At 40.4% G+C, this 25,763-nt stretch overlaps 1 protein-coding gene across 2 annotated transcripts in view; it reads right to left on the bottom strand.

The window, feature by feature from the left end:
• TAX1BP1 (Tax1 binding protein 1) overlaps positions 1 to 13,739 on the bottom strand; it is a 91,362-nt gene extending 77,623 nt beyond the window's left edge. For both annotated transcript variants that reach the window (XR_014016621.1, XM_081243740.1), the window contains exons 1-2: positions 13,609 to 13,739; positions 5,260 to 5,428 (exon numbers count right to left, since the gene is read on the bottom strand). Coding sequence is in view for 1 of the 2 variants with exons in the window: in XM_081243740.1 (XP_081099866.1) it covers positions 5,260 to 5,421 (162 nt within the window). In the remaining variant the exon portion in view is untranslated. The remainder of the gene's footprint in view (positions 1 to 5,259; positions 5,429 to 13,608) is intronic.
• Positions 13,740 to 25,763: the final 12,024 nt, after the last annotated feature.

The raw sequence follows: 25,763 nt of genomic DNA, 5'->3' as shown, positions 1-25,763 counted from the left end.
TGTTTTCCTCTAAGAGTTTGACAGTTTCTGGCCTTACATTTAGGTCTTTAATCCATTCTGAGCTTATTTTTGTGTATGGTGTTAGGCAGTGTACTAATCTCATACTTTTACATGTACCTGCCCAGCTTTCCCAGCACAACTTATTGAAGAGGCTGTCTTTTCTCCACTGTATATTCTTGCCTCCTTTATCAGAGATAAGGTGACCATATGTGTGTGGGTTTATCTCTGGGCTTTCTAACCTGTTCCACTGATCTATATTTCTATTTTTGTGCCAGTACCATACTGTCTTGATTACTGTAGCTTTGTAGTATAGTCTGAAGTCAATAGACACTTCTCCAAAGAAGATATACAGATTGCCAACATACACATGAAAGAATGCTCAACATCATTAATCATTAGAGAAATGCAAATCAAAACTACAATGAGGGCTTCCCTGGTGGCGCAGTGGTTAAGAATCCGCCTGCCAATGCAGGGGACACGGGTTCGAGCCCTGGTCTGGAAAGATCCCACATGCCGTGGAGCAACTAAGCCTGTGCACCACAACTACTGAGCCTGCGCTCTAGAGCCCCCGAGCCACAACTACTGAGCACACGTGCCACAACTACTCAAGTCCTCGCGCCTAGAGCCTGTGCTCCACAACAAGAGAAGCCACTGCAATGAGAAGCCTGCACACTGCAACAAAGAGTAGCCCCCGTTCGCCACAACTAGAGAAAGCCTGCACATAGTAACGAAGACCCAATGCAGCCAAAAATAAATAAATTTATTAAAAAAAAAAAAACTACAATGAGATATCATCTCACACTGGTCAGAATGGCCAACATCAAAAAATCTAGAAACAATGCATGCTGGAGAGGGTGTGGAGAAAAGGGAACACTCTTGCACTGTTGTTGGGAATGTAAATTGATACAGCCACTATGGAGAATAGTATGGAGGTTCCTTAAAAAACTACAAATAGAACTACCCTACGACCCAGCAATCCCACTACTGGGCATATACCCTGAGAAAACCATAATTCAAACAGTCATGTACCAGTATGTTCATTGCAGCTCTATTTACAATAGCCAGGACGTGGAAGCAACCTAAGTGTCCATCAACAGATGAACGGATAAAAAAGATGTGGCACGTATATACAATGGAATATTACTCAGCCATAAAAAGAAACGAAATTGAGTTATTTGTAGTGAGGTGAATGGACCTAGAGTCTGTCATACAGAGTGAAGTCAGTCAGAAAGAGAAAAACAAATACTGTATGCTAACACATACATATGGAATCTAAAAAAAAGTGGTTCTGATGAACCTAGGGGCAGGACAGGAATAAAGATGCAGATGCAGAGAATGGACTTGAGGACATGGTGGGGAGGGTAAGCTAGGAAGAAGTGAGAGAGTAGCACTGACATATATACACTACCAAATGTAAAACAGATAGGTAGTGGGAAGCAGCTGCATAGCACAGGGAGATCAGCTCGGTGCTTTGTGACCACCTAGAGGGGTGGGATAGGGAGGGTAAAAGGGAGGGGATATGGGGATATATGTATACATATAGCTGATTCACTTTGTTATACAGCAGAAATTAACACAACATTGTAAAGCAATTATACTCCAATAAAGATGTTAAAAAAAAAAATCTCCAACACAGTCTACATCCCTTGCCTGGCTTCACTCATTCCCCTACCCAACCTGGACTTCATGGTCAATTAATCATTTCAATAATAATGCAGCCAAAACCACCCTAGTATTCTTTATCCTCTTGACTTCCCTTCCCAAACTCCCAGTCTGAATGATACCCACTTATAGAATTCTTCACTCAATTCTAGGTGCTCAATCTCTCTAGACAAACTCACAAAATGGGTGCTCAGCAATCTCCTGGTTAACCTACTCCAATTCCCTGTGACATTCTTCCACAGTAGCAAGACCATATCTGCTCCATACTCAAGCCCTCCCCAACTCAGCACATGACCTTGCTCCTCATTACTGAGTATACTCAATAAATGAGTACCAGTCCCAATTCATTCAACTAATAGCTGGAAAACCCTATAGATGCCTCTTACGGATTATTACCCACAACTGATTCCCTTCTCTAAGGCTTGATCTCACTTAGAAAATGAAGATCGTCTAAACATTCTCTCTGGGACTTCCCTGGTGGCACAGGGGTTAAGAATCCGCCTGCCAATGTAGGGGACACGGGTTCAAGCCCTGGTCTGGGAAGATCCTATATGCCACGGAACAACTAAGCCGGTGCGCCACAACTACTGAGCCTGTGCTCTAGAGCCCACGAACCACAACTACTGAGCCCAAGTGCCACAACTACTGAAGCCCGTGCACCTAGAGCCCATGCTCCACAATAAGAGAAGCCACCACAATGAGAAGCCCACGCACCGCAACGAAGAGTAGCCCCCGATCACCGAAACTAGAGAAAGCCTGTGCGCAGCAACGAAGGCCCAACGCAGCCAAAAATAAATAATAAATTTATAAAAAATAAATAAACATTCTGCCTCCATTCTTTTCTAATTCCAATTTATCTTATTCAGCACTAGGAGATTAAAGTTCACCTCTAAACTCTATTACTCTCTGCTTAAAAATTATTCCTCAGCTAAATATTAAAGCAATCTATGTGATCCAAACTAACTTTTCCCATTCATTTTCCAAAACTGGTACCTGTCCCAGGAAAATTAAATTTCTTAACACCTTCTCAAGCACACAACACACTTTCCCTTCATTCCTTCCCCTTAAAATTACTACCTGGGCACTTTCTCCCTGCCTACCTTGTCAATATCATATCTATCAAAATCATTCTGGACAGCAATCAATTTGCAGTACACGTCAAGTGTTTAAAAACATTCAATGCCATAAACATGGCAATTCCACTTCCAAGAACTTATCCTGTGAAATACAATGACAAACAAAATAAAAACAGATACAGAGATCTATATTAAGCATTGTTTAATGGTAAACATTTGGAAACATTTCCATGAATTCCACAACGCATCAATAGCATGTGTGTATACTTTATCACACACAAAGTATGTGTATAATTATTAATTATAGATATATGCCAATATGTTAACAATGCTTATTCTAGGTAAGCATTAAAATAGTATTAAAAGGTGATCTATTTTCTTCCTTGAGTCTTCCTGTATATTTCAAAATTTTTAGTACATGCTTAAACTTCCCACTAAGTTTTAAGTGTTATACAGGCAAAAAAGACAGAAAGCGTATTCTATACAAACTTATTTATCATGTATGTATTTATGTAAGTATTACTGCTTAGAGAAAAGTTACAGTCCTTGGAGTACACAAGTTAAGAGATAATAGTTTAACATTATCAAAGCCAAAAAATAAGCAGGCAATGACAAAAAAGGAAGCTATAGATCAACTCATATAAAGGAGCCCTATTTGGCACACTAAGTTATTTGGTCTTGCCATTATCCCAGAGGATGAAGAACCACTTAAACAAGAGGAAGATATGTTCCGATTTTCATTTTCTATTATAGTTTATATAGAGCAGTTTGAAGAACAAACAGAAGAATGAAAGAAAGCAGGGAAAACAGGTGACCTATTGCAATCATCTTAGAAATCAATAAGGAGGGCATGAACTAGGGCTGTGATATTAAAAATGCATTAATAGGTAGGCAGGAAAATAGACAGAATTGGTGTTTGGCTGGATGTGAAGAGAAATTCATAAGCTTTTGGCTTAAACAATAGGCCATTAACTAAAAATGGGGAGAAAAAAAACGGAAGACATAAATAAGTAGTCTGAAAGAAAACCGTGAAGATTCATCTTCTTGAAATACAATTTATCACACGTCAGCCTCCATACCTACATATGCAGACTTCCCACTGCCCATATGGAAAAGTCTGCAAAGCAAATTGTTTAGCCTAACACTGAAGATCCTCCATGGAAAGACTGACACTTAACTTCATCTCCCTCCACTTCCCTAAATTACGTTTATGTTCTAGTTAAACTAATTCATTCTCATGAACATTCTCACCCCTGTGCCTCTGCTTATGCCATTTTTCCTTCCAGGAATGCCCTTCCCTTCCCTCAATCTCATTACCCTCCTCTATTCTTCCCCTCTGACTCATTCTTGCAGAAAATGCCAATTCTTAGTATCTTTAACTTGTTATTCATCTCTTACATAAAATTTAAACTGATACTGATTTCATAAAAAGCTTACAATGAAGCTTTTGGAATCCATACTGGAATCCATATTGGAATCTAACAAGCCTAAAAAAAATTAAATAAATAAAGAGTAAATGACTCATCTATCCAGCAACACCAAGGGAAAGGGATTCAAAAAGGAACTGAAATATCATTAAATGCCAAAACTTTGTTTTGTCCAATATAGTTTTTCTGCCCTCCTCACTCTATTAGGCCAGACTTTCACTTCTAAATACTCTCAATGTGCCTAATTCTAGCGGCTACTCTTATTTCTACTTTGCTATTTAACTTATACAGACCACACAAGCAAAACTTCAAGACCTAATGGTCTTGATTTTAATAAATCACATCTAAAATAAAATAAATTGATTCTTAGGGAGAATCTAAAGTAACCAAGAAGCAAAGTAAGTTTTACTGTTTAGACATTTATGACACTATTTTTGACTGTTCAAAGGACATTTGTATGTTTTGGTTCTCCATTACATCCTCAGGAATTGAAATTGCCAGAAAACTTCCACCACTGTAATGATCATTTCAATGTAATTTTCAAGCATATATTACACAAAATGATTCGCAAAATATTAGAACCGGGACTCTTGCCATCAAAGAATTTACTATTTAGTCATGTAAAACAGAATACTCTTATAAAAGCATAAGACAATATAAGGAATATTTAAACAATGCAGGGCAATAGAAGAGATAATAACATAGTTGTAGAGCTATACAAAATTAATTACAAATGACAAGATAGTAAATGATATAGTAACCCAAAGGAAAAGATCATTTTTTTCAGGTAAGGAATGGAGAAAACAGAAGAAGAAAAAAAAAAAAGGTTTGAAAAAAATTTCTTAAGAACTTAAGTGAAGTTGAACCTTTTAATCATAGGGAGCAAAGTGTGGTGAACTGAAGGTCATAACATTTGTTGTACACTACCCTGCACTATTAAATATTTCATGTTTACACAATGTTTTACATTTGATGTTTACAAAAATGACCCTTTAAGTAGAGTTAAGACAAGACTAGTATAAACTACTTGTCAACCTCTTAAGAAGAAAATAAAGAGTACCTACATGGAAGAAATATGGAGAAAGTCCTCTTACCTTGAATATACCAACCCAATCTTTTGGATGGGGATGGATATATGGAGTTAAGGTATAATGACATTCTAGGTGTGCATTAGGAAGATAGCTCTTGGCCACATTTTGAAAGATGACATGGGCAAAGTTGGAAGTCTGCAGTGGAACTTCTTGAAAGGATGTCATTGCGAATCTGAAACAAGTAAATCATACAAATTTAATGATAACCACTAAGAAAAAACTCATACGTTCAGAAAATACATAACATTTAATGCAAATTACATGGATATTTTATACCATAATTATTGAAAAGACATACTTCTATATTATATTTATATTATATTTAAATATAATATATTTAATATTGGAACTCCTTCTTAAAAATGTGATTAAAGGGAATTCTGGTGGTCCTGTGGCTAAGACTCCACGCTCCCAATGCAGGGGGACTGGGTTTGATCCCTGGTCAGGGAACTAGATCCCACATGCCACAACTAAGAGTTCACATGCTGTATCTAAGACCTGGCACAGCCAAATAAATAAAATTTTTTAATGTGATTAAATATAAAAACACAAACTGAGAAGTAATTAACTTACAATATGGCTCAGAAAGTTACATGAGTTAAAAATATTTATTTATTTATTTATGGCTGAGTTGGGTCTGTTGCTGCACGCGGACTTTCTCTAATTGCGTTGAGTTGGGGCTACTCTTTGCTGCGGCGCGCGGGCTTCTTATTGCGGTAGCTTCTCTTGTTGCAGAGCATGGGCTCTAGGCGTGCAGGCTTCAGTAGTTGTGGCATGCGGGCTCAGTAGTTGTGGCTCGCAGGCTCCAGAGCGCAGGCTCAGTAGTTGTGGTGCACAGACTTAGTTGCTCCGTGGCATGTGAGATATTCCTGGACCAGGGCTCGAACCCGTGTCCCATGTGTTGGCAGGCGAATTCTTAACCACTGTGCGACCAGGGAAGTCCCGAGTTAAAAATTTTTAAAAACCAAAATCAAAAACAAACTCTCAGGCTTCCCTGGTGGCGCAGTGGTTGAGAGTCCGCCTGCCGATGCAGGGGACACAGGTTCGTGCCCCAGTCCAGGAAGATCCCACATGCCGCAGAGCGGCTGGGCCCGTGAGCCATGGCCGCTGAGCCTGCGCGTCCGGAGCCTGTGCTCCGCAACGGGAGAGGCCACAACAGCGAGAGGCCCGCGTACTGCAAAAAAAAAAAAAAAAAAAAAAAAACTCTCAACTCTCCTGCAAAGCCTAGCCCTCTGCTTCTTTTGCAACCGAAAGCAAATGAGCCAGCAGTGTTTCTATGTTGAACCCTTGAACTTCATCATTTTCCTCCCTAATCTGATCCATCCCGTCCCTCCCCTAGGCTCCTGTAACTGATGCTAACCTCTCTGTGCCTGCATTCCTGACCCACACTCATGATCCCCTGGACCAGCTTTTTCTCAACCCTGGCTAGATATCAGAATCATTAAGGAGTCTTAAAAAAGAAAAATGACAATGAGTTTCCGGAAATGGGACCTGGGCGCACACATGCATGTGTGTGTATATCCACGCTTTTTTTTTTTAAGCCTCCCCAAGTAATCTCAATCCTGTATACAACCAGGATAGAGAACTACTACTCAGACTCTGACCCAACCCAACAATTTAAGTCTCCATTAGCAACTCTCACAGATTCCCAGACCCAGGCTGTCTTCTTGGGCTTCTGGTTCATACTTGTTCAAATCACTCAAATGATGTAAAATCTCAGTTGGTCTACTTGAAATAGTTCAGAGCCTATTTGTTCCTCTCTACCTATACCAATTCTATCCTTTCATCCTACCTTGACTTCCAGTATTATTGTACTGTTTCCATACATTCACTGATTAAAAATAAATGTATGTATTTTTAAATGTATAGTGCAAATGAAACACATACTGTTGAGAATCTATTATAGATTCAGTGAATGTTCACTGGTTTAGTGAACACCAAGCACCAGCTAGCAGATGAATGGTGAAAGTGGCCTATAAAAATCTGCAAGACCCAAATGTTTTCCATATTTTGTGCTCTACTTTTGAGAAAAAGGATACAACTGAGGATTTACTCAAAACATCTATCTCTGTACAGTGTGTCACAGACTCAGTACAGTCATTGATCCTACAGTATCACATCAGAAACAGTGACACTGGCACTTAACTTCTGAGTCATCAAAACAGGAATCTCTGTAACAATGAGAAAAACTGGGACAAGAATTTGGTAACCAAATTATTCTAACTTACTTCACAAATCTATGAATTTTCTACAGGACAAGCACAGAAGTAACACTACTCACTTTTTTTTTTTTTTTTTTTTTTTTTTTGCCATGCTGCATGGCTTATGGGATCTTAGTTCCCCGACCAGGGACTGAACCTGGGCCACAGCACTGAAAGCGCCGAGTCCTAACCACTGGGCCACCAGGGAATTCCCAAAACTACTCACATTTTAACACTTACTAAGACGTCTTTATTGCTAGGAAAATCTAAGACAATATGCTTTTACAAGTGTTTCTTTTGCTGATCTGTTTGAAATATTAAGGCAAATTTTTAAAGTTCTGAAATAAACACTTTAAAAAATGTCTGCTTTTCCTCTTATGTGTTCTCTGCTTCTGTTATGGTCAAAATACTGCTTTGTACTTACAGGACACACAATATACTAGCCATCCCATAAAGAGACGGTCAATCATCAACCTGGAAGCCACTGTGGTAGAATTCTAGGCTGGATGTCTCTCAGCCTCTCCCCACCTGAGGTTTGCCAGGATTCCAAGGTAAAGAGAATGCATTCAGTAATAAACCTCCTGTACCTCTGCACTAACAAAAAGGCTTTATTACCAGCGACCCTACTTCACAGAAGGACTTAACAGTCAATACTCTCCAGCTGGTAACCCAAAGCCTTCAGGAAAGTGAAAAGGTAGCACAAACACTAGAAACTGCCTAAAATAAGTGAAGAGTCCTACTACTTTGTTTCTTTGAATAGTCTGAGCAAACATGGGCTCAAGGGGATGTCATGATGTTAACGAAGTCACTAATGATAATCTTTCAAGTCAGTGGCTTCCTTTAAAAAAAAACAAAAACAAAAAACCCTTGATTCTGGTTTTGAAAAAAATGTTCACTATTGGTTATAAAATACCCAAGAGAGAGACTATAGTTAACTGAACCAAACTCTTTCAGATACAACTACCAAAACTGAGGCAAGTGAATCAGTAATGTTTTTCTATGCAGAGAGTGAATATTTAAGTTTCTCTGAGATAGATATTCAGTAAGGAGAAAACAAGGCTAGCTTAGGATGAGCTTCCCATGTTTTTAATTAGAAGCCATTGAAGAATGAAACTTTTTTCATAAAACTTGTTTCCTAAAGTAAACTAAATCAACAAAGCAGTAATTATTTGTTATAAAACAAGTTAGTGGAGTTTAAACTTTTGTTTAACCTCAATTACAACAGTGTTTAAAAATCAATAATCCAACCTTAGACTTTTACTTCACTGAAAAGTTTTTAAGGTATAAAATAGCATGAAGGTATATACATATGTATTTATATATGTACATGTGTATACATGCTTATAAATGCATCAAAAGGGACTCAAAAAGCACACATCATACAATCTTTACTCATGAGGGCTATGTGTGAAAAGAGAACTTAAGAGGACCTTAACTTTTAACTCAACTGACTGAATTTTTACCAGTATATTTAATGTATTCTTTTCATTATTTTAAATAAACACATTAACATGAAATTTCATTTTTAAACCGTCTCCCCAAAATTCAAGTTTTTAATATAAAACCCTAACATCAGACTTTAAATATATTCATAATGCTTATAAACCTTTATAGCATGATAATCTGTAATTATCCCATTAATAACCTTCATTAATCTCTCACCAACACTCCAACCTTTTTAAACATTTCAATGCGACTATAACTATAAAAATATTTTACAAAAGTCATTCCATTCTCATTATTATTTTTTAAATTAATTTTCCAATATAGCTTCTAGTCATAAAGAAGTTAACATGGATAAATGTAATCTGAATGTAATTACAACATGAATCAACCTATTTTAAACAGTAAAATATCTAATTCCCATACTCTTCACTCTTTTTCACTGTTTCACTCTTCACACAGATAGGAAACAGAGTGAAAAGATGGGCAAGCTTATAAAAATGTTGAAATTCACTGAGAATGCTAATGTATCAAGATGATTCACAGGCAGATTTATACACTACACACATGCTCACAGGCACACACAAAGACCCGCACACACAAAGACCCACACACCACCCAGTGGAGAAGTAATACACAAAGTCACTGCATCACCTTGTGGTAATGCTTGGGAAGTGTAGCTTCACTAATATCCTGAGTAAAGAACAAACCGTGCCTCAGTTGGAAAGAGGAAATATAGCCCCCACCACAAAAGGAAGTGGAAGCAGCTTTACCATATCAAATTTTGTTTCCCATTCTCTAAAGTAAAGTACACCTCTAGAAACGTGTACATTCAGATGCAAGCAAAGAATAAGTAAAAGTTTTCTAATTAAGAAAACAGACAAAAAACAAAACAAAATAAATGAACGAAACCAAACCTGGACATACGAAGAACAAGAGTAGTGGCGGGGTGGGGGGCGGATGTAAGTAAAGGGTACAAACTCTTTGATGGAGGATGGAAACTAAAGTTTTGGTGGTAAATATGCTGTAGTGTATACAGAAGTAGAAATATAATGTTATACACATGAAACTAATATAATATTATAAACCAATGTTACATCAATTAAAAATATTAATAAATAAAAAACAAAAATACATGAGAACAGTAAAAAAAAAAAAAAAAAGGACCAGACAGATTTGGCTGGGAAACAAAGTCTGAAATACATATACATGCTGCCTGCAGTGCCCTCTCCCATGTTTCCTACTTTATTCCCCAAAGTTCTAACAACTCTAGAGTTCCTTTTACGTGTTATGCTGTAAACTTTGGTCTACAATCCAATTTTTTTATTTTTGAGGATTCATCAATATCTAAGGAAAAAATAACTAATATGCAGTGGTCACTCAGTTAAGTAGCTAGAATAAGCTTGCGGGGTGAAAGGGGAGGATTTCAATCTTATCTTTACTTCTTCCTCTTGGAACTTTTTCAAGCCCAAACCAGATCTGGCTTTTGTGGTAGTATTTTTCCAGTGGCTCCTGATACACATTTTATTTAACTAGCCCAAAATGTGTAAGCCTTAATCAAATAAAGTAGGAAACTGACCATATTAAGAATTTTTGTGCATTAAATGTCCAGAATCAAATTAAGCTTTTAAATTTAGATAAATATTGTACATAATTTGCCAATTCTAACACTTAGAATTCAAAAAGAAATAAGGTAATTTTGTTCTATGTGATAATATTATTATGGTGATTGTATATATTTTTTTAAGTCCTTACCAGTTAAAGACAGACAGTAAACTAATTATAGGTGAAATATCCTGTTGTCCAGGATTTGTTTTAAAAACTCCAGGGGAGGGCTTCCCTGGTGGCGCAGTGGTTGAGAGTCTGCCTGCTAATGCAGGGGACACGGGTTCGAGCCCTGGGCTGGGAGGATCCCACATGCCGCGGAGCAACTAGGCCCGTGAGCCACAACTGCTGAGCCTGCGCGTCTGGAGCCTGTGCTCCACAACAAGAGAGGCCGCGATGGTGAGAGGCCCGCGCACTGCGATGAAGAGTGGTCCCCACTTGCCGCAACTAGAGAAAGCCCACGCACAGAAACGAAGACCCAACACAGCAAAAAAAAAATAATAATAATAATAATAATTAATTCCTATCCCCAACATCTTAAAAAAAAAACTCCAGGGGAAAAAATAAATGTGCTGACAGTGTAATAAACCAATATTAGCAAAATAGTGGTTCCTTTAACTGTTTGTTCTCCTTCTGGGTATTTTGAAAATTTCCATAATAAAAGTTACTAAAACCAAAGTAGACAAAAATTAGTAATAAAAACTCACATATGACCTTCTGAAATAGAAACACATTACACATAGTGGTTGACAAACTTAGTGAGTTTTTCAAAATATTCAGTTAAAACTATATGAACTTTTTTGGGCTTCCCTGGTGGCGCAGTGGTTGAGAGTCCGCCTGCCGCTGCAGGGGACACGGGTTCGTGCCCTAGTGTGGGAAGATCCCACATGACGCGGAGCGGCTGGGCCCGTGAGCTATGGCCGCTGAGCCTGCGCGTCCGGAGCCTGTGCTCCGCAACGGGAGAGGCCACAACAGTGAGAGGCCCGTGTACAGCAAAAAAAAAACAAAAAAAAAAAAACAAAAAAAAACTATATGAACTTTTAAATTAATCTCCGAACTTCAGTCCTGGAGGAAACTGAACATCTGAAGGGAAAAAATACGTCTGATATTCTAATAGCTTCCAATTATTTATACTTCAGCTCAAATAAAGACTATCAGCTGGTTTACAGACCAGAAAAATATTATCAGCAAACTTTCCCGGAGGCAGAAGCAAATCCACCAATCTGTCAATTTGCACTCTTACAGTCCTCCCAATCTCCAGAATGCTTTACAGTTGAGTACCACTACACTCTGCCCAGGTGTCACTCACACCACTTTAATTTTTAGATTGTTTTAAAAGTTGGTTTCTAAAAAGCTATGATCTTGGCTTTTTATTATATTAGAGGGGAAGGTATCTTTACCTTCTTGTAAGAGTTTATTTGGGGCAAAATAAACTTTAAAAGGCTAGAAGTGGATATAGCCAAAATTTTACTCAGTAACATACAAATTCCAAAAGAATGCAATCCAATAAACTTCACATGTGAGGCAATTCCCCCAAAGCAGTAAAAAAGGAGCATAGTTACGATCCTTCATAAATATTTAACACCATTAAAAAGGTTGAAATTTTAATTCCAAAATACCCGTTATTTTTGTTAAGGAAAATATATTTACTATTTACTGGTTAAGTCTACACAAATGTCTGCAGCCATAATTGTAAACAGGTGTGTGCAATTTAACACTGTGATGACTAGAAAACGTAATCAAGTAATCCTTCAAGAAATCAAGTTTATCCTTGATAAGAACGAAAGGAAGGCCTGGCCTCAGCCCCTTTTCCATACCCAAATAGCACTCTGAGGGTAATCAGCCCATTTTTTTTTTGATTAACATGTTACTCAAATGATCTCTTTAAACACTTTGGGAATTGAGCTCCAAAACTATAATTAGTAATTGTTGCATGCAGCTTGTAGAAATTCTACAATTAGTGGAATGCAGAATCAAAAACAAGATTTATTGTCCCATCCCTGACACAATAGCAATTCATAACTACTTTGTGAAACCTAAAAATATATGTAGAGACGCAAGAGGGAAGAGATATGGGGACATATGCATAACTGATTCAGTTTGTTATAAAGCAGAAACTAACACACCATTCTAAAGCAATTATACTCCAATAAACATGTTAAAAAATCAAAATCAAAAAATATATATATGTAGAAAGTCAAATCTCACGGCGTTCTCAAACGAAATTATGACCAATAAGGTAATATATGTTTATCAGTACACACACACGCACACTAATCTCTTAACAAAGATTCCCCGAAACGACAAGCGCCTGTCGGGACTTGTCCACAACCTGCGGACCTCCGGGGGTGTTGGGAGGGAGAGTTGTGAAATCAAGAAAAATTGCCTAAGCAAAGACAAACGCGACTCTCCTCGGAATATTTAAGATCCCCCTTCGAGCACTAGGCGTAAGGCCATTTATAAACAGACAAGAAAGCGTTCACTAATTCTGCAGCCCAGGTGAAGTCGGAAAGCCGGCCCAAACCGCTAACTCCGCCCCCAGCCCGCAGTCAGTCTCCGCCTCCTAATCCACTGGCGACTCAAACCAAAACACTTGGGCTTCACTCCGCACAGGCAAACCCGAGCGTCCCATCCCGACACGACCTAGATGTTTTCCCAAGCTTACCTGCCCCGGCAGCACACACGCTGCCCTCCAAACACTCACCCTAGAGTGGAGCCTCGGGCAAGGCACTTTCTTCTCCGGGGGTCCCCCGCGTCACTCGCCCCCCCCCCCCGCCAAAGGGCCCACGTCCCACACGGCTCCCCCAAATAGCGAAAGCCTACCCAGGGCCTCCCCGCCGTGTGGGGCGGCCACCCGTCGCTTTTTCCAACTCCACTGCTAACCGAAGTTGCCCACACCACCGTCAAAATCGTAGTCCGGGAGGAAAGGTTTGTCTCGGGAAGGAAAGCATCGTCATTCGGCAGCACCGTCACCACGGAGACCGTTCCCGAGACCGACCAGGCCCCTAGACGCTAGAGCAGAGGGACGTATCGAACCCCCAAAGAGCTCCAGCGGGCGTCCGCCCCGCGCAAGGCGCTGGGGCGGGCCGGGGAAGGCGCTTACCGAGTGAGGAACTCCTGAGCAGAGGGGAATGTTAGACAAGCTTCCGAGCCTGAGCCGCCATCAGCCGCCGAGCCTCTTCCGCCAACACAGTCTCCCTCTACCGACCTGCTACACCTCCCCACAAGGCCAAAAGCCGGCGTTATGTCACTTCCGTCCACGGCCCGGCCCCTTCCGCCGCCGCCGCCGAGCTGCGTCGGTCTGGGCCAATCGCTGAAACGCCAAGTTGGTCGCACCGTCTTTTAACCACCCTAGCTCCTGACGCCCTGCCATTGGACCCGAACAGATCCGAATCGGCCCTCCTCTACGCCGTTTTCGCTCAGAGACCTTGTGGCAACCAAACAGTGTCCGTTTGGATAATGCATTTTTGACTTTTTAATTATTACTGTGACCGAAAGTTAAGTAACTTACCAGTTAAGTGGAAAGGGTAGCCCTGAGTTGTATGAATTAGTACCATGTCATTCCCTGGATCTTTAAAAATCTATCTAAGCGAATCCATTTATTTTGTGGATCGGAAAGTAGAGAACCATAGAAGCAAAGGAGGATCACGCGGCTGGGGCGGCGACCGCTCACTCCTGGGCTCTTTCCCAAGTCCTGGTCCAGTCCGGTGCTTACTTGACTACGAGGTTTTGTTCTCTGTAAATCCTCGGTTTCTCCTAGGAGATTTTTCAGTTCTAATGTTCTATGATTCTATTTCCGCTTGCTCCAGCACTGACCTCGTTCTATGAGTTGTTAACTGCTTTTGTTATCTGTTATTTTGTGTGCATGAATTTAGTCCTGTATTCTCTGTTCAATGATAATTGCTAAAGTCACTTTTTTATACATCTTACCATCCTAGAGTATGCATTCAGTTTAAATTCTAACTCCTCGGAAGCAAGTGTGTTCTGTTTTAATTCACTATGTTCCTGTGTTGCCGTAAAGCCCTGATAAAATTTGCAACATCACCAATGAAGGAAGGATAATAAATTAGATCAAGTTAAATGTTGAAGCATCTTCTAAATTCAGAACATACAAAATCCTCTTCAATATAATTTACTTCCACATATTTTAAGATTACAATGCCTTTGATAATATAGGTTCTTAATATCTGCTGACTGATTTGTTCCCTATATATTGAAATCTTTGAGCTTGGTATTGTTCTGTATATCATATTTGATCACAGATTTCAGAAGACTCTTTACAGATCATTTAGTACCAATCTCCATATTTTACCGATGAAGAAAATGGTGTGATAATATCAGTAATCACTCGTGTTACTGGTAGCAACCTAGTAGTAGTCTGTGTCTCTTAGGAAAAGTAAATACAGGGCCCTAGTGGTGCAGTGGTTAAAAATCTGCTTGCCCATGCAGGAGCTATGGGTTTGAGCCCTGGTCTGGGTGAGCAATGAAGACCCAGCGCAGCCAAAAATTAATTAATTTTTTTTAATTTAAAAAAAATGTAAACACAGCAGTGAACAGCATGTGAACACAGCACAGTTTTTCAGAAGTGTCACTCTTTGTATTTTTTAATCACATGACTAATTTGCATGTAATAAATTTCTCATTACCACCAATTTTCAGTTAATGAAATGAAAACAGTATGCTTAATAAAAGCCATAATTGGAAAATATTTTTTTGTGCAGGTATTTTTACTTTATTTTGTTTTTAGTAATTTCTTGAATTTTTAGACTTTATTTTCCCCATGAAGGTATTAGTTCAGGAACTTTAACTTGCTTTAATCCCTTTAATAATGATCCCATGAATTTTAGACGGTGTTTCTCCCAGCAAGGTAAATATATATCCCTTAAGTACTTAATTGAATTTTTTAAATTAGCCTATTATATGTACAACAGTGTACTAGGAGTATAAGGGATATGGATCCACAATTCCTTATATGAAAGATCTGGGCCAGGGAGGATTTCAGAATTCAGAATTTTTCAGATTTTAGAGAAGTGTACTTATGTTACATAATATCCCACAAGTCTGGGGCAGCACTCCATAATCAAGTTAATATTTTTTTCAGGACAAATTATGAATATGACACCACTAAGTAGGATAAATAGAGCATATAATTTTCAGCTCAGAGCAGGTTTTTCAGATCAGGTTTTGCCAGTTTGCCCTCATGGGTTCAGGTCAAGTTTTATTGACAACTGAGTTCAGGTCAGGACAGGTTTTGCCACCAAATGTTAAGAAAACATTTGATTTTCAAAGTCTTTTGGATTACGAAATAGTGAATGAGGGATTGTAGACCTGATCAAAGAACTATTGGAAAGAAACTCCCTCAGCATCCCATGATATTTCTGGAGCAATCACAATTTCAAGCAGTTTTGAAGCAGTTGTCCTAACCTAGCTCAAACTATCTCACCTGTGTTTTGACTGGGAAAATATCTAAAAGACACCCTCTATTAGAAGAACTTATGACAGCAAAGGGAGGAAAATAAATAAATCCATGAAAAATGTGGGTGACAAAAGTATAAAATATAGTATAAAAATAAAGTATAGAATAAGATATTCGGAGATGGGAGAACTCATAAGCTTGTGTGAACAATACACTTCTCTTGGTGGAGGTAGGCCTAGACTGTTAAGTAGGGTTTTGATGAAGACATGGAAGAAGACTTCAAGTCAGGATATAAGAGCCTGGGCAAAGGAGGCATGTAGGGAGAGGACTGTTAACAAACAATAATAATTCCCATCTGTGGAGTACACAGTGCTTTCCAGTCACTGTGTAGATACTTAAGGTTGTCTCCACTCCTCACAGCAAAACCCTGTAAGGTTTTATCCTCGTTTTGCAGGGGAATGTGGGTTCAGAAAAGTTAAATAACTTGCCCATAATCCCAAAAAGGGCAAACCAGACTTGAACTCAAATTTATCACTCCCAAAGTTCCTGCATTTTCCACCAAGCCATGCTGCTTCTTGATAAGTGCTTTTTTGGTCATTTACTATGTGCTCTGGGTTATACTAGGTTTATACTAGATACTCTGGGGAAAACAAAGAATAAACCACAGTTTCTTCCCTAAAGCTGCTTTAAATCTAGTTGAGATAGTACAAGATGGGACAGTGAAGTGTTAGATTTTGTAGGAAATGGACTCTGAGAAGTAAAGTGGAAAGAAGGGTTGATACAGAATTATTATTATTATTATTTACTAAGGAAACTGGACTCGAAGCTTTGAAAGAGTAACAGGATCTGAAAAGGTATAGAAAGGGCTTATGTAGAGAGAATAATTAAAAGGGCACAAATGGGACAATTAGGTGATACAACATGGGTTGAAAATCAGAAAAAAATAAGTTCACATAGGCACGTTATAGAAGTATCATTACAGGTTTTGAAAGCATATAAAATGAGTTGTCCTCATCTTTTGAAACAGTGGCTTTCTTTAGAGTTTGTAGTAAAGGTTCCTATTGCTAGAAATGATTCTTTCCTTAAAAAATAACAGATATGTAAATGTTTGTTTAAAAAAGAGTGCTTTTAAAGACAAGATTTGAATAATGGTATGTTTTGGATAAACAGAGAAAGAGAAGATTCAGAACACTCTAAAGTAGGGTGGTTTATTTCCTCTTACCCTATGTTGGAAGATAGTCGATGTACTCTTTGCTCCTTATAGCTTGCCTACCATTACTCTCCCAAATGTTTGAATAAAACTTTGCTCCTTTAGTAGGTCTGTTTTGCCCCTAGGTTCTTCATGACATTTTTTTTTTTTTAATTCCGTATATATGTGTTAGCATACGGTATTTGTCTTTCTCTTTCTGACTAACTTCACAGACCTACTCGAGAATGGACTTGAGGATATGGGGAGGGGGAAGGGTAAGCTGTGACAAAGCGAAAGAGAGGCATGGACATATATACACTACCAAACGTAAGGTAGATAGATAGTGGGAAGCAGCCGCAGAGCACAGGGAGATCAGCTCGGTGCTTTGTGACCGCCTGGAGGGGTGGGATGGGGAGGGTGGGAGGGAGGGAGATGCATGAGGGAAGGGATGTGGGAACAGATGTATATGTATGACTGATTCACTTTGTTATAAAGCAGAAACTAATTAAAAAAATAAATAAATAAACTTAAAAAAAAAAAAAAAAACTTTGCTCCTTTGAGTTGCATGCCAACCAGTTAAACCCCCTTTTCCCTTCTTGTTGCTGTCATCTGTTGATCTTCAGGTCACTCTTCCTCATTCATTGAAGACTGTTACCAAGTGCATAGTCTTCCTCTCCATTCCAAGCCCCTCAGAGTCTACTTGGATGAGATTAAAATTAAAAGGCTAACATCCTGGCCTTTTAATTTCTTGAATCCCTCATCTCCAATAATCTCCTCCACTCTAGTCCATATATTTCCATGTTCGTACCTTGCACCTTATCATCACCCAAAGTTGTTTCACTTTCAAAATCAAGTATCCTGCTCTGGGGACAACCTCTTGTTCCTCTAACTTGCTTATACAAATATGGCCACTGTAACTATTTCTCAAACTCATCAGGATCTCTAATCCATTAAGCTTTCTCCTTTTAATACTTCCCTCATTATCCAACTCAGAGTCCATGGACTATCATTTTATTAACATTATTTCGAATACCCCAAACTCCCTTTATTTTTCATCATGCAGATTAAGTACAATTTCCCATAACAAACACATCTCAAACACATCTACAGACTCTGGTCATCATATGCTTTATCACTAAAGGTTTTGTCTGGAATACTAAGCAAAAACTTTGAAGTTAAAATCGAGTGTTTGGGGAAGTTTTCTGCACTACTGAAGCTGAATCTGGCCTCTGTACCCCGACACCGAATTGAATCTCAGAGACAGAGGTTTGGGTGAAGTAGAAAAGAATAGCTTTATTGCTTTGCCAAGCAAAGGGGGCCACAGCTGGCTAATGCCCTCAAAACTGTGTCCCACCTTGGAGAGGGTAGTGAGAAGTTTTATAGTAATGGTTCCCACAGGGCATGATCAGTTTGTGGACATTCTCCTGATTGGTTGGTGGTGAGCTAAGTGGGAGTCAGCGTCATCAACCTTCTGATTCCAACTGGTCTGGGGTCTACATGCTTGTGGGCAGCACACCGTCGTTAACCGTTAACTTCTCTCACCTGGTGGGATTTTCCATCTCTGCAAAACAGCTCAAAGACGTTGTGTGTATCCCTTGATGAGGAACCAGGACCTTGTCCCAAGGCTGCACTACTGTTTCTCTTGACTGTTTCTCCCTTGTCTCGCATCCCCTCCCTCCTTCCCCTGATGAACAACTGCCTGAATCTGCCCGTTGGAACTCTGGGTAGGTCATGGAGGCTGAATGAAGCCTATTCCCTGTAATCAAAGAAATGGGGAACACAGAAAGGCTTTTGTGCCCAGGAGCCCCACAGGGCCCTGCTCGGTATCACTATCAAAGAGAGAAACTATATAATTTATGATATTAAGAAACAGAGCCTGCAGTGGTTTATACTTTAGGAAGGCCTTTGCCCCACCTGGCTCCCAACAGTATTCTTTGTTCCTTGTGCAATGAGGTCACTGGTATGTAAATATTCTCTAACCTTTCTTCCTTATCTTACTGAGAAGAGGAATAGCCAGCACAGTACTCTGAATTCTTAAAGTACTTATGTCAACAAGGTCCATTCCTCTGCATTTCTCATCACACACCTTTATTTGTTGAGTCACTTGCATAACAATGATACTTAAAATTAATAAAAGTTATTTTAAGAAAATGTTACTAAAATAATCTTTTAAAGTTTTAATTTTAATAAGCTTTGAATCAAAGTTTTAGGCTGAAATGTGTTTTTATTTCCATAGATCCTGTCCCCTCCCACCTTCTCAGGACGTCTACATTATCTCTCTTATAGTCAAGCCCTCTATCTCCACTGGATCTTTCCCATTGTCTTTTCCACATGCTCAAGGTTCTATCATTTATTTTGTTTTTAATTCCCCAGCTTCATGTTGCCCTCCAGCTACTACTGCCTTTTTGTCTTCACCTTCACAACCAAACTTCTCACTAAAAAGAATTGTTTATATTTCACTCCATCATTTCCCACCCTTCCCCTACCCCACTTATTCTGGATGCTGCCCCCATCACACTAAAAGTAGTTGCATTAATATCATAACATGCATATTGTGCTCTAGACAGGCAAATCCATCTTAATATTCATGCACATCCCACCAATGCTAACCTGGTATCTGGTCACATCCCATGATTTGGCTACATCTCAAGAGATCCATGAAAAGGAATTTGAATTTTGCCCGTGATTGGAGAGTTCAACTGTTTACCTGATTGATACCCAGCTTGCTTCATACGACATTAAAACATTTTTGAGGGGTCCAGAAATTGGGAGGGGATGGAATTTGGAGATTATTATTCTGTAAATTATCAATGCATTGCCTCTCAGTTCTAAATTCACCCTTTTTTTTTTTTTTTTTTTGTGGTACGCGGGCCTCTCACTGTTGTGGCCTCTCCCATTGTGGAGCACAGGCTCCGGACACACAGGCTCAGCGGCCATGGCTCACGGGCCCAGCCGCTCCGCGGCATTTGGGATCTTCCCAGACCGGGGCACGAACCCGTGTCCCCTGCAGCGGCAGACGGATTCTCAACCACTGCGCCACTAGGGAAGCCCTAAATTCACCCTTTTTACCTGCTCCGTGAACATGCACTAAGTCCTTTCAATATTTTTCCGTTGCCAGCTGGAATGATTTAAGCCTTGTCAGAAGGAAGTGCTAGAGGGACATGAGGAAAGGATTCTGGGACTTCCCTGGCAGTCCAGTGGTTGACTCCGTACTCCCAATGCAGGGGGCACGGGTTCAATCCCTGGTCAGGGAACTAAGATCCTACATGCCGCGTGGCACAGCCAAAAAAAGAAGGAAAGAGGAGAGGATTCTGCTTCCTCATTCCTATGTACCCACTCAACAGACTCTTGCAGAGCCTACGACTTCAGTGTCCTGCTTCTGCAGCCCACTCAGGTTTCCCAGTGTCCAGCTCCTGTGGTGCAGGGGATTTTTTCTGTTGCTGATTCCTGCAGTGCATGGAAGCTGGCAGCAGCCAGCACCCAGTGTTCCCCTCTGGGCAATTTAGTGGTGGAGTGCCTGCAGTGAAATACTTCTTCATGAACAACTTTCCCCAGACCCTACAGGGCAGATTTCTGACAAGTTCCAAAAGCCAGATTTCCAGGAAGATGCAGAATGCAGATTTTCAGCAAGTTCCACGTATATGTCCAGAAGGTAAATTTCAAGGTAAATTTCTGGCAAGTTCCAGAGGGTTTCACCACCTCAGCAACACCGGGACTTCTCTGTAAGATTGTCTGTGGGACTTCCTCATTCAGTGACCCATAGCCATGCCCTCTCCAAGGTCCGGATTTCAGCCCTGAAGGTGCTCTTATTGGGCATGTATCTCAGTCATGGGGTAGTGTCTGCTCCTTATATCTGTTATTCTTAGTCTTTACAGTTCTTTTCACTCCTTACTAGCTTAGTTACTCCAATCCCCTGTTATAGATAATAATTCTTTACAATAAACTTTCTCTATTCAAATCATTGTATGGGAGGCATCCCTGGTGACGCAGTGGTTAAGAATCCGCCTGCCAATGCAGGGGATGCAGGTTCGGGCCCTGGTCCGGGAAGATCCCGCATGCCGTGGAGCAAGTAAGCCCATGCACCACAACTACTGAGCCTGTGCTCTAGAGCCCGCAAGCCACAACTACTGAGCCCACGTGCCACAACTGCTGAAGCCAGCGTGCCTAGAGCCTGTGCTCTGCAACAAGGGAAGCCACCACAATGAGAAGCTCATGCACCACGGCGAAGACCCAACACAGCCAAAAATAAATAAATAAATAAATAAATTAATTAATTTTACAAAAAACCACAAATCACTGTGTGGTTTCTCTCTACTGATTGGACCCAGACTAATGCAACCATTATAACCTTTCCTTTAGTTTCATCAGCCTAGATTATTTTTCCTTCTCCTTAAGTAATTCCTTGGTGAGTTAATTTAGTTCTGACCAGCTAGGGCTATTGCCATGTATCTCTTTGTTATACTGCAATTTTGGACTGCTACTTGATGATAATTATGATGCACAGGGGTTAGAATTTCTTCTGTAACATATTAGGTTGTAGAATTCAATGAATGATGATTTTTTTTTAATTTATTTTATTTATTTATTTTTGACTGTGTTGGGTCTTCATTGCTGCTTGCGGGCTTTCTCTAGTTGTGGCGAGTGGAGGCTACTCTTTGTTGCGGTGCACAGGTTTCTTATTGCAGTGGCTTCTCTTGTTGCAGAGCACAGGCTCTAGGTGCACGAGCTTCAGTAGTTGCAGCACGCAGGCTCAGTAGTTGTGGCTCGCAGGCTCTAAAGCGCAGGCTCAGTAGTTGTGGCACACGGGCTTAGTTGCTCCGTGACAGGCACGTGGGATCTTCCCAGACAAGGGCTCGAACCCGTGTCCCCTACATTGGCAGGCAGATTCTTAACAACTGCACCACCAGGGAAGTCCAATGAATGATGATTTATTGCTATTTAGCATTGAGTTTCCTAGATAAAAGAAATGACTTTATTCCCAGAAGAGATCATGGCCATTCTGATCCTGCCATGAGGACAAAAGGAAAAAATGAAATTATTACGAAGTACTGAATGTTGAGCATCTTTAGAAAGTGATTTATAATATATTTTATTAGTAAATTGTGAAAATTTACTTTTGTGATTGGTTTGTGTGATATAGCAAGTTCTAAGAAGCTGATAGTAGACAAAATTCCCCTTCCTAAATCCTTCTTTTTTAATACTTTCCCCACCCTTCCCAGGCTCAATAACCCCCACCCCTCAGGCAACAAACAGTCTAGTCCAAGGAAAACAAAAGAACTGATTGTCAATAAATTAATCTCTGTGACTATGAGGGACTTAATCCAAGTATGAGATTCTCAAAATAAAACTTGTGAGCATGAAGCAATGAGCATGTTATGGTAGGTTTTCTTGCATCCGTGGGGAAGATTTCTTTAGATACGGGACCCTCCTTGTGCTTTTAAAATCACAATTGCAGTCATTCCAGGAGAACCTTCTTTTACCCCATATCTTCTTTCAACTATCACCCTATTTTTTTCTTCCCTTCCCAACTTAGCTTCTTTAAAGACGAATCTATATGACAAGATAATATATTTGAGATATTAACCCATTTTTTTCTTGGTATTTTCTCGTTCTATAGCTTGCCACTTTCCCAGATCTTGCTTCCTATCAAATCTACTAAGTTTGTTGCCTTGGGGAAGGATAGAGAAGGAAAATCTTTCTGCCATTTATTTTCAAAATTTCAAGCCTTCAGATGGGGAGAGAACTTAGGCCACAGAGAAAATGGCTTGAAGAGGAGCAAGGGGCAGGGAGAAAAAGATGGAGGGAGAACAGGTGGCATCGTCCTCCCCAACTCTAGAAATAGGTTTCTCTGGGCTGGAGAAAGGTGGAAGGGTATATCTAGGTGGACAAAACCACCCAGCCCGTCTAACCTTCCTGAGTCTCCAAATATCCCCTCCCCTATCTTTGTACTGAGTAATCTCCCAAAATCCTGACAAAACTGAAATTGGGGGATTCAAAATAGAAATTGAATTTGTGGAATGTATCAATATGAAAACAGAGGGAAGGGGGCAGGGCACAACCTTTGAAAGAATGACATAGCCAGAGGACACGACATAAACTGATTAGAACCAAATGGGTCCAAGATAGCAGACAAGTCGACTTCCACTAGACCTTGAGCCTCAGCATACGCTCATTGTAACACATCAGCAAGCTAAATGACACACTCACAGGCACCATGACAGTTCCAAGGTTGACCATAACGTTCAAAGAGTGATTCTTATGATCAAAAAAGTGATCCAGTCCCTGGAAATCCCTGCCCCTTCCCAAAATAGCTAGAATCCTCCTCCCACTCATTAGCCTATGAAATGACCCACCCCTATAAAAACTGACAACCCCATACCCTGGTGCCGCTCTCACCTTCTGAGATAGCCCACACTCGGTCTGTGGAGTGTGTTTCTCTCTAAATAAATCCACTTCTTACCTATCACTTTGACTCTCACTGAATTCTTTCTGTGATGAGACGTCAAGAACCTGAGCTTCACTAAGTCCCAAAACCGGGTGTGTGATCTCAATTGGAAGACCATGGGTTTTGGCCGGGTTCGAGTCCTGGCTGCATGGATTCGAGTCCCAATCTGAGTTAGGGTGGGTTTGAGTCCTGACACATGGGTTCAAGTCCCAATCTGAGGTGCACAGTTTCAAACACATTTTTTTACAGACTTGAGTTTTGAGCAAATATTTATACTCTATGTGTTCCTTAACCCTGCATGTCCAACTTCTTCACTGACCATTCATTCCTCACACCATGGAGTATGCTCAAACCCTACCAGTCCACTGAAACTTCCCATGATAAGCTCATCCATAACCCTAAGATCTCCCAGCCTAATTTTCAGTTCTCAGAACTTTTCAATCAAGAGGTTGATATTCTTTCTTTTTTTTGGGTTGATATTCTTGATATTACTGTTCACTCTTTCCTTCTTAAAACTTTTTCCTACCTCTCCTCTATGACAGGATTGCATCCTCGTCTTTCTTTTCTTTCTCTGAACGTTCCTTCTCAATTTCATTTGTAAGCTTCTCATTTTGCAGTTGCCTCCTTAAATACTGATCTTTCCCTAAGTCTAGACTTCTGTCCCTTGAGCTTTAACTTACTTCCTATTATTAGTACTTATTTTCAACTGCCAAATATACTAATACTTTTATTAATGGCTACCAGATCTATATCCCAGTCCAGGCTTTCCTCCTGGCATTAGTTCCATATAGACGTTGACACTCGGATGTCACACAAACACCTTAAACTCAATGTTCTTATTTTTTTATTTATTTAAAAAAATTTTTTTAATTAAAAAAAATTTTGGGGCCATGCCATGTGGCATGCAGGATCTTAGTTCCCAGACCAGGGATTGACCCTGTGCCCCCTGCAGTGGAAGCTTGGAGTCCTAAACACTGGACCGCCAGGGAAAGGAATTCCCTTAAACTCAGTGTTTCTTAAAGTGAATTTGTAATCCTTTCCTCACTTCACCCCACCTTCCCCTTTATTCACCTTCCGTACCAATCAAGGCCCTGGCAGGAAACAGATAATATGCTCAAGAAGTCACTGAAGAGAGTTTAGTGAGGGGTTTAAGAGATTATTCAATAAGGGTTCTCTAGCAACAGAAACTGTTATCCCTGCTATGCCCTCAAGGGGCCAGAGGAGAGAGATGTTACCTGCCTGTGGAGGAAGGGCTGCCTAACAGAAGCTGTGGCCAAATCCAGCCTGATTTGATTTCAGGTTGGTTTTGTTTTTTCAGGCAGGGACCACAAGTTTATTAGGGGTCTGTACACACACACTGACAGTATCACACAATGACAGCACAGTTACTCAGTACACACAAAGGTGGCCTCTAAGGGCATCTGGGGCCTGGAGGCAGTAGGGTGCGGTCTCCTCTCTTGAGACCCAGACCCAGCTGGGTGCCTTCCTCCTGGGCACTTGAGGGAGGGGCTGTCAGAGATGGTCCTCAGGCATGGACTTCAGGGACTGCAGCTTCAGCCGCTGTTTCAGCACCTTCATCTGGCTGGTCTCACAGATCTTGCTAGTCACCAACGACAGGTCTGTCACCGAATAAACCTTGGCTGTAAAAGCAGACCATTCACAAACATTGTCGCAATATTTGTTTAAGATCTCCACAAAGTGGTAGATAGCTGGGTTGTTGTCATGGACATCCACCCAGATGCAGAAGTAGAGACTGGCATAGTTTCAGTAAATGATGTTAAAGTTCCAGAACTCCACAAAGTTGGTGTTTTGGCATCTCCAACAGTGACTCTGGTGGCGTGCGCCTCCTCTATCAACTTTAGTTTCTCATTGTCCTCAAACTGCAAGACCAGATGTGTCTTGCCCACCAAGTTCTGGATGAGGATGAAGCAGATCATCAAGACCCCATGAAAACAGAGGTCAAAGTTCCCAGGTGATTCAGTCCACAAAGGTCAGCTTTCTGGGGCACAAAGCAGTGACTAAAGGGTGGAGAATAGCTTGGTGGGGCACTTGGAGAATCACCAACACATCGTGTCAGTGAACGGCATCGCAACCATCCAGGCTCTCTAGCCAGAAACCTGGGAGTTTTTCTCAACTTTTCTCGCTTACTTGCTCTGTGATATCCAACCAGTCACCAAATCCTGTACATGTTACTTTCTGAATGTTTCT

This window comes from Mesoplodon bidens (genome assembly GCF_964165515.1).
Source record: "Mesoplodon bidens genome assembly, chromosome: 9".
Lineage (NCBI taxonomy): Eukaryota > Metazoa > Chordata > Mammalia > Artiodactyla > Ziphiidae > Mesoplodon > Mesoplodon bidens.
Note: the sequence above shows the minus strand (reverse complement) of the source record. Positions and strands in the feature narration are given on the sequence as shown.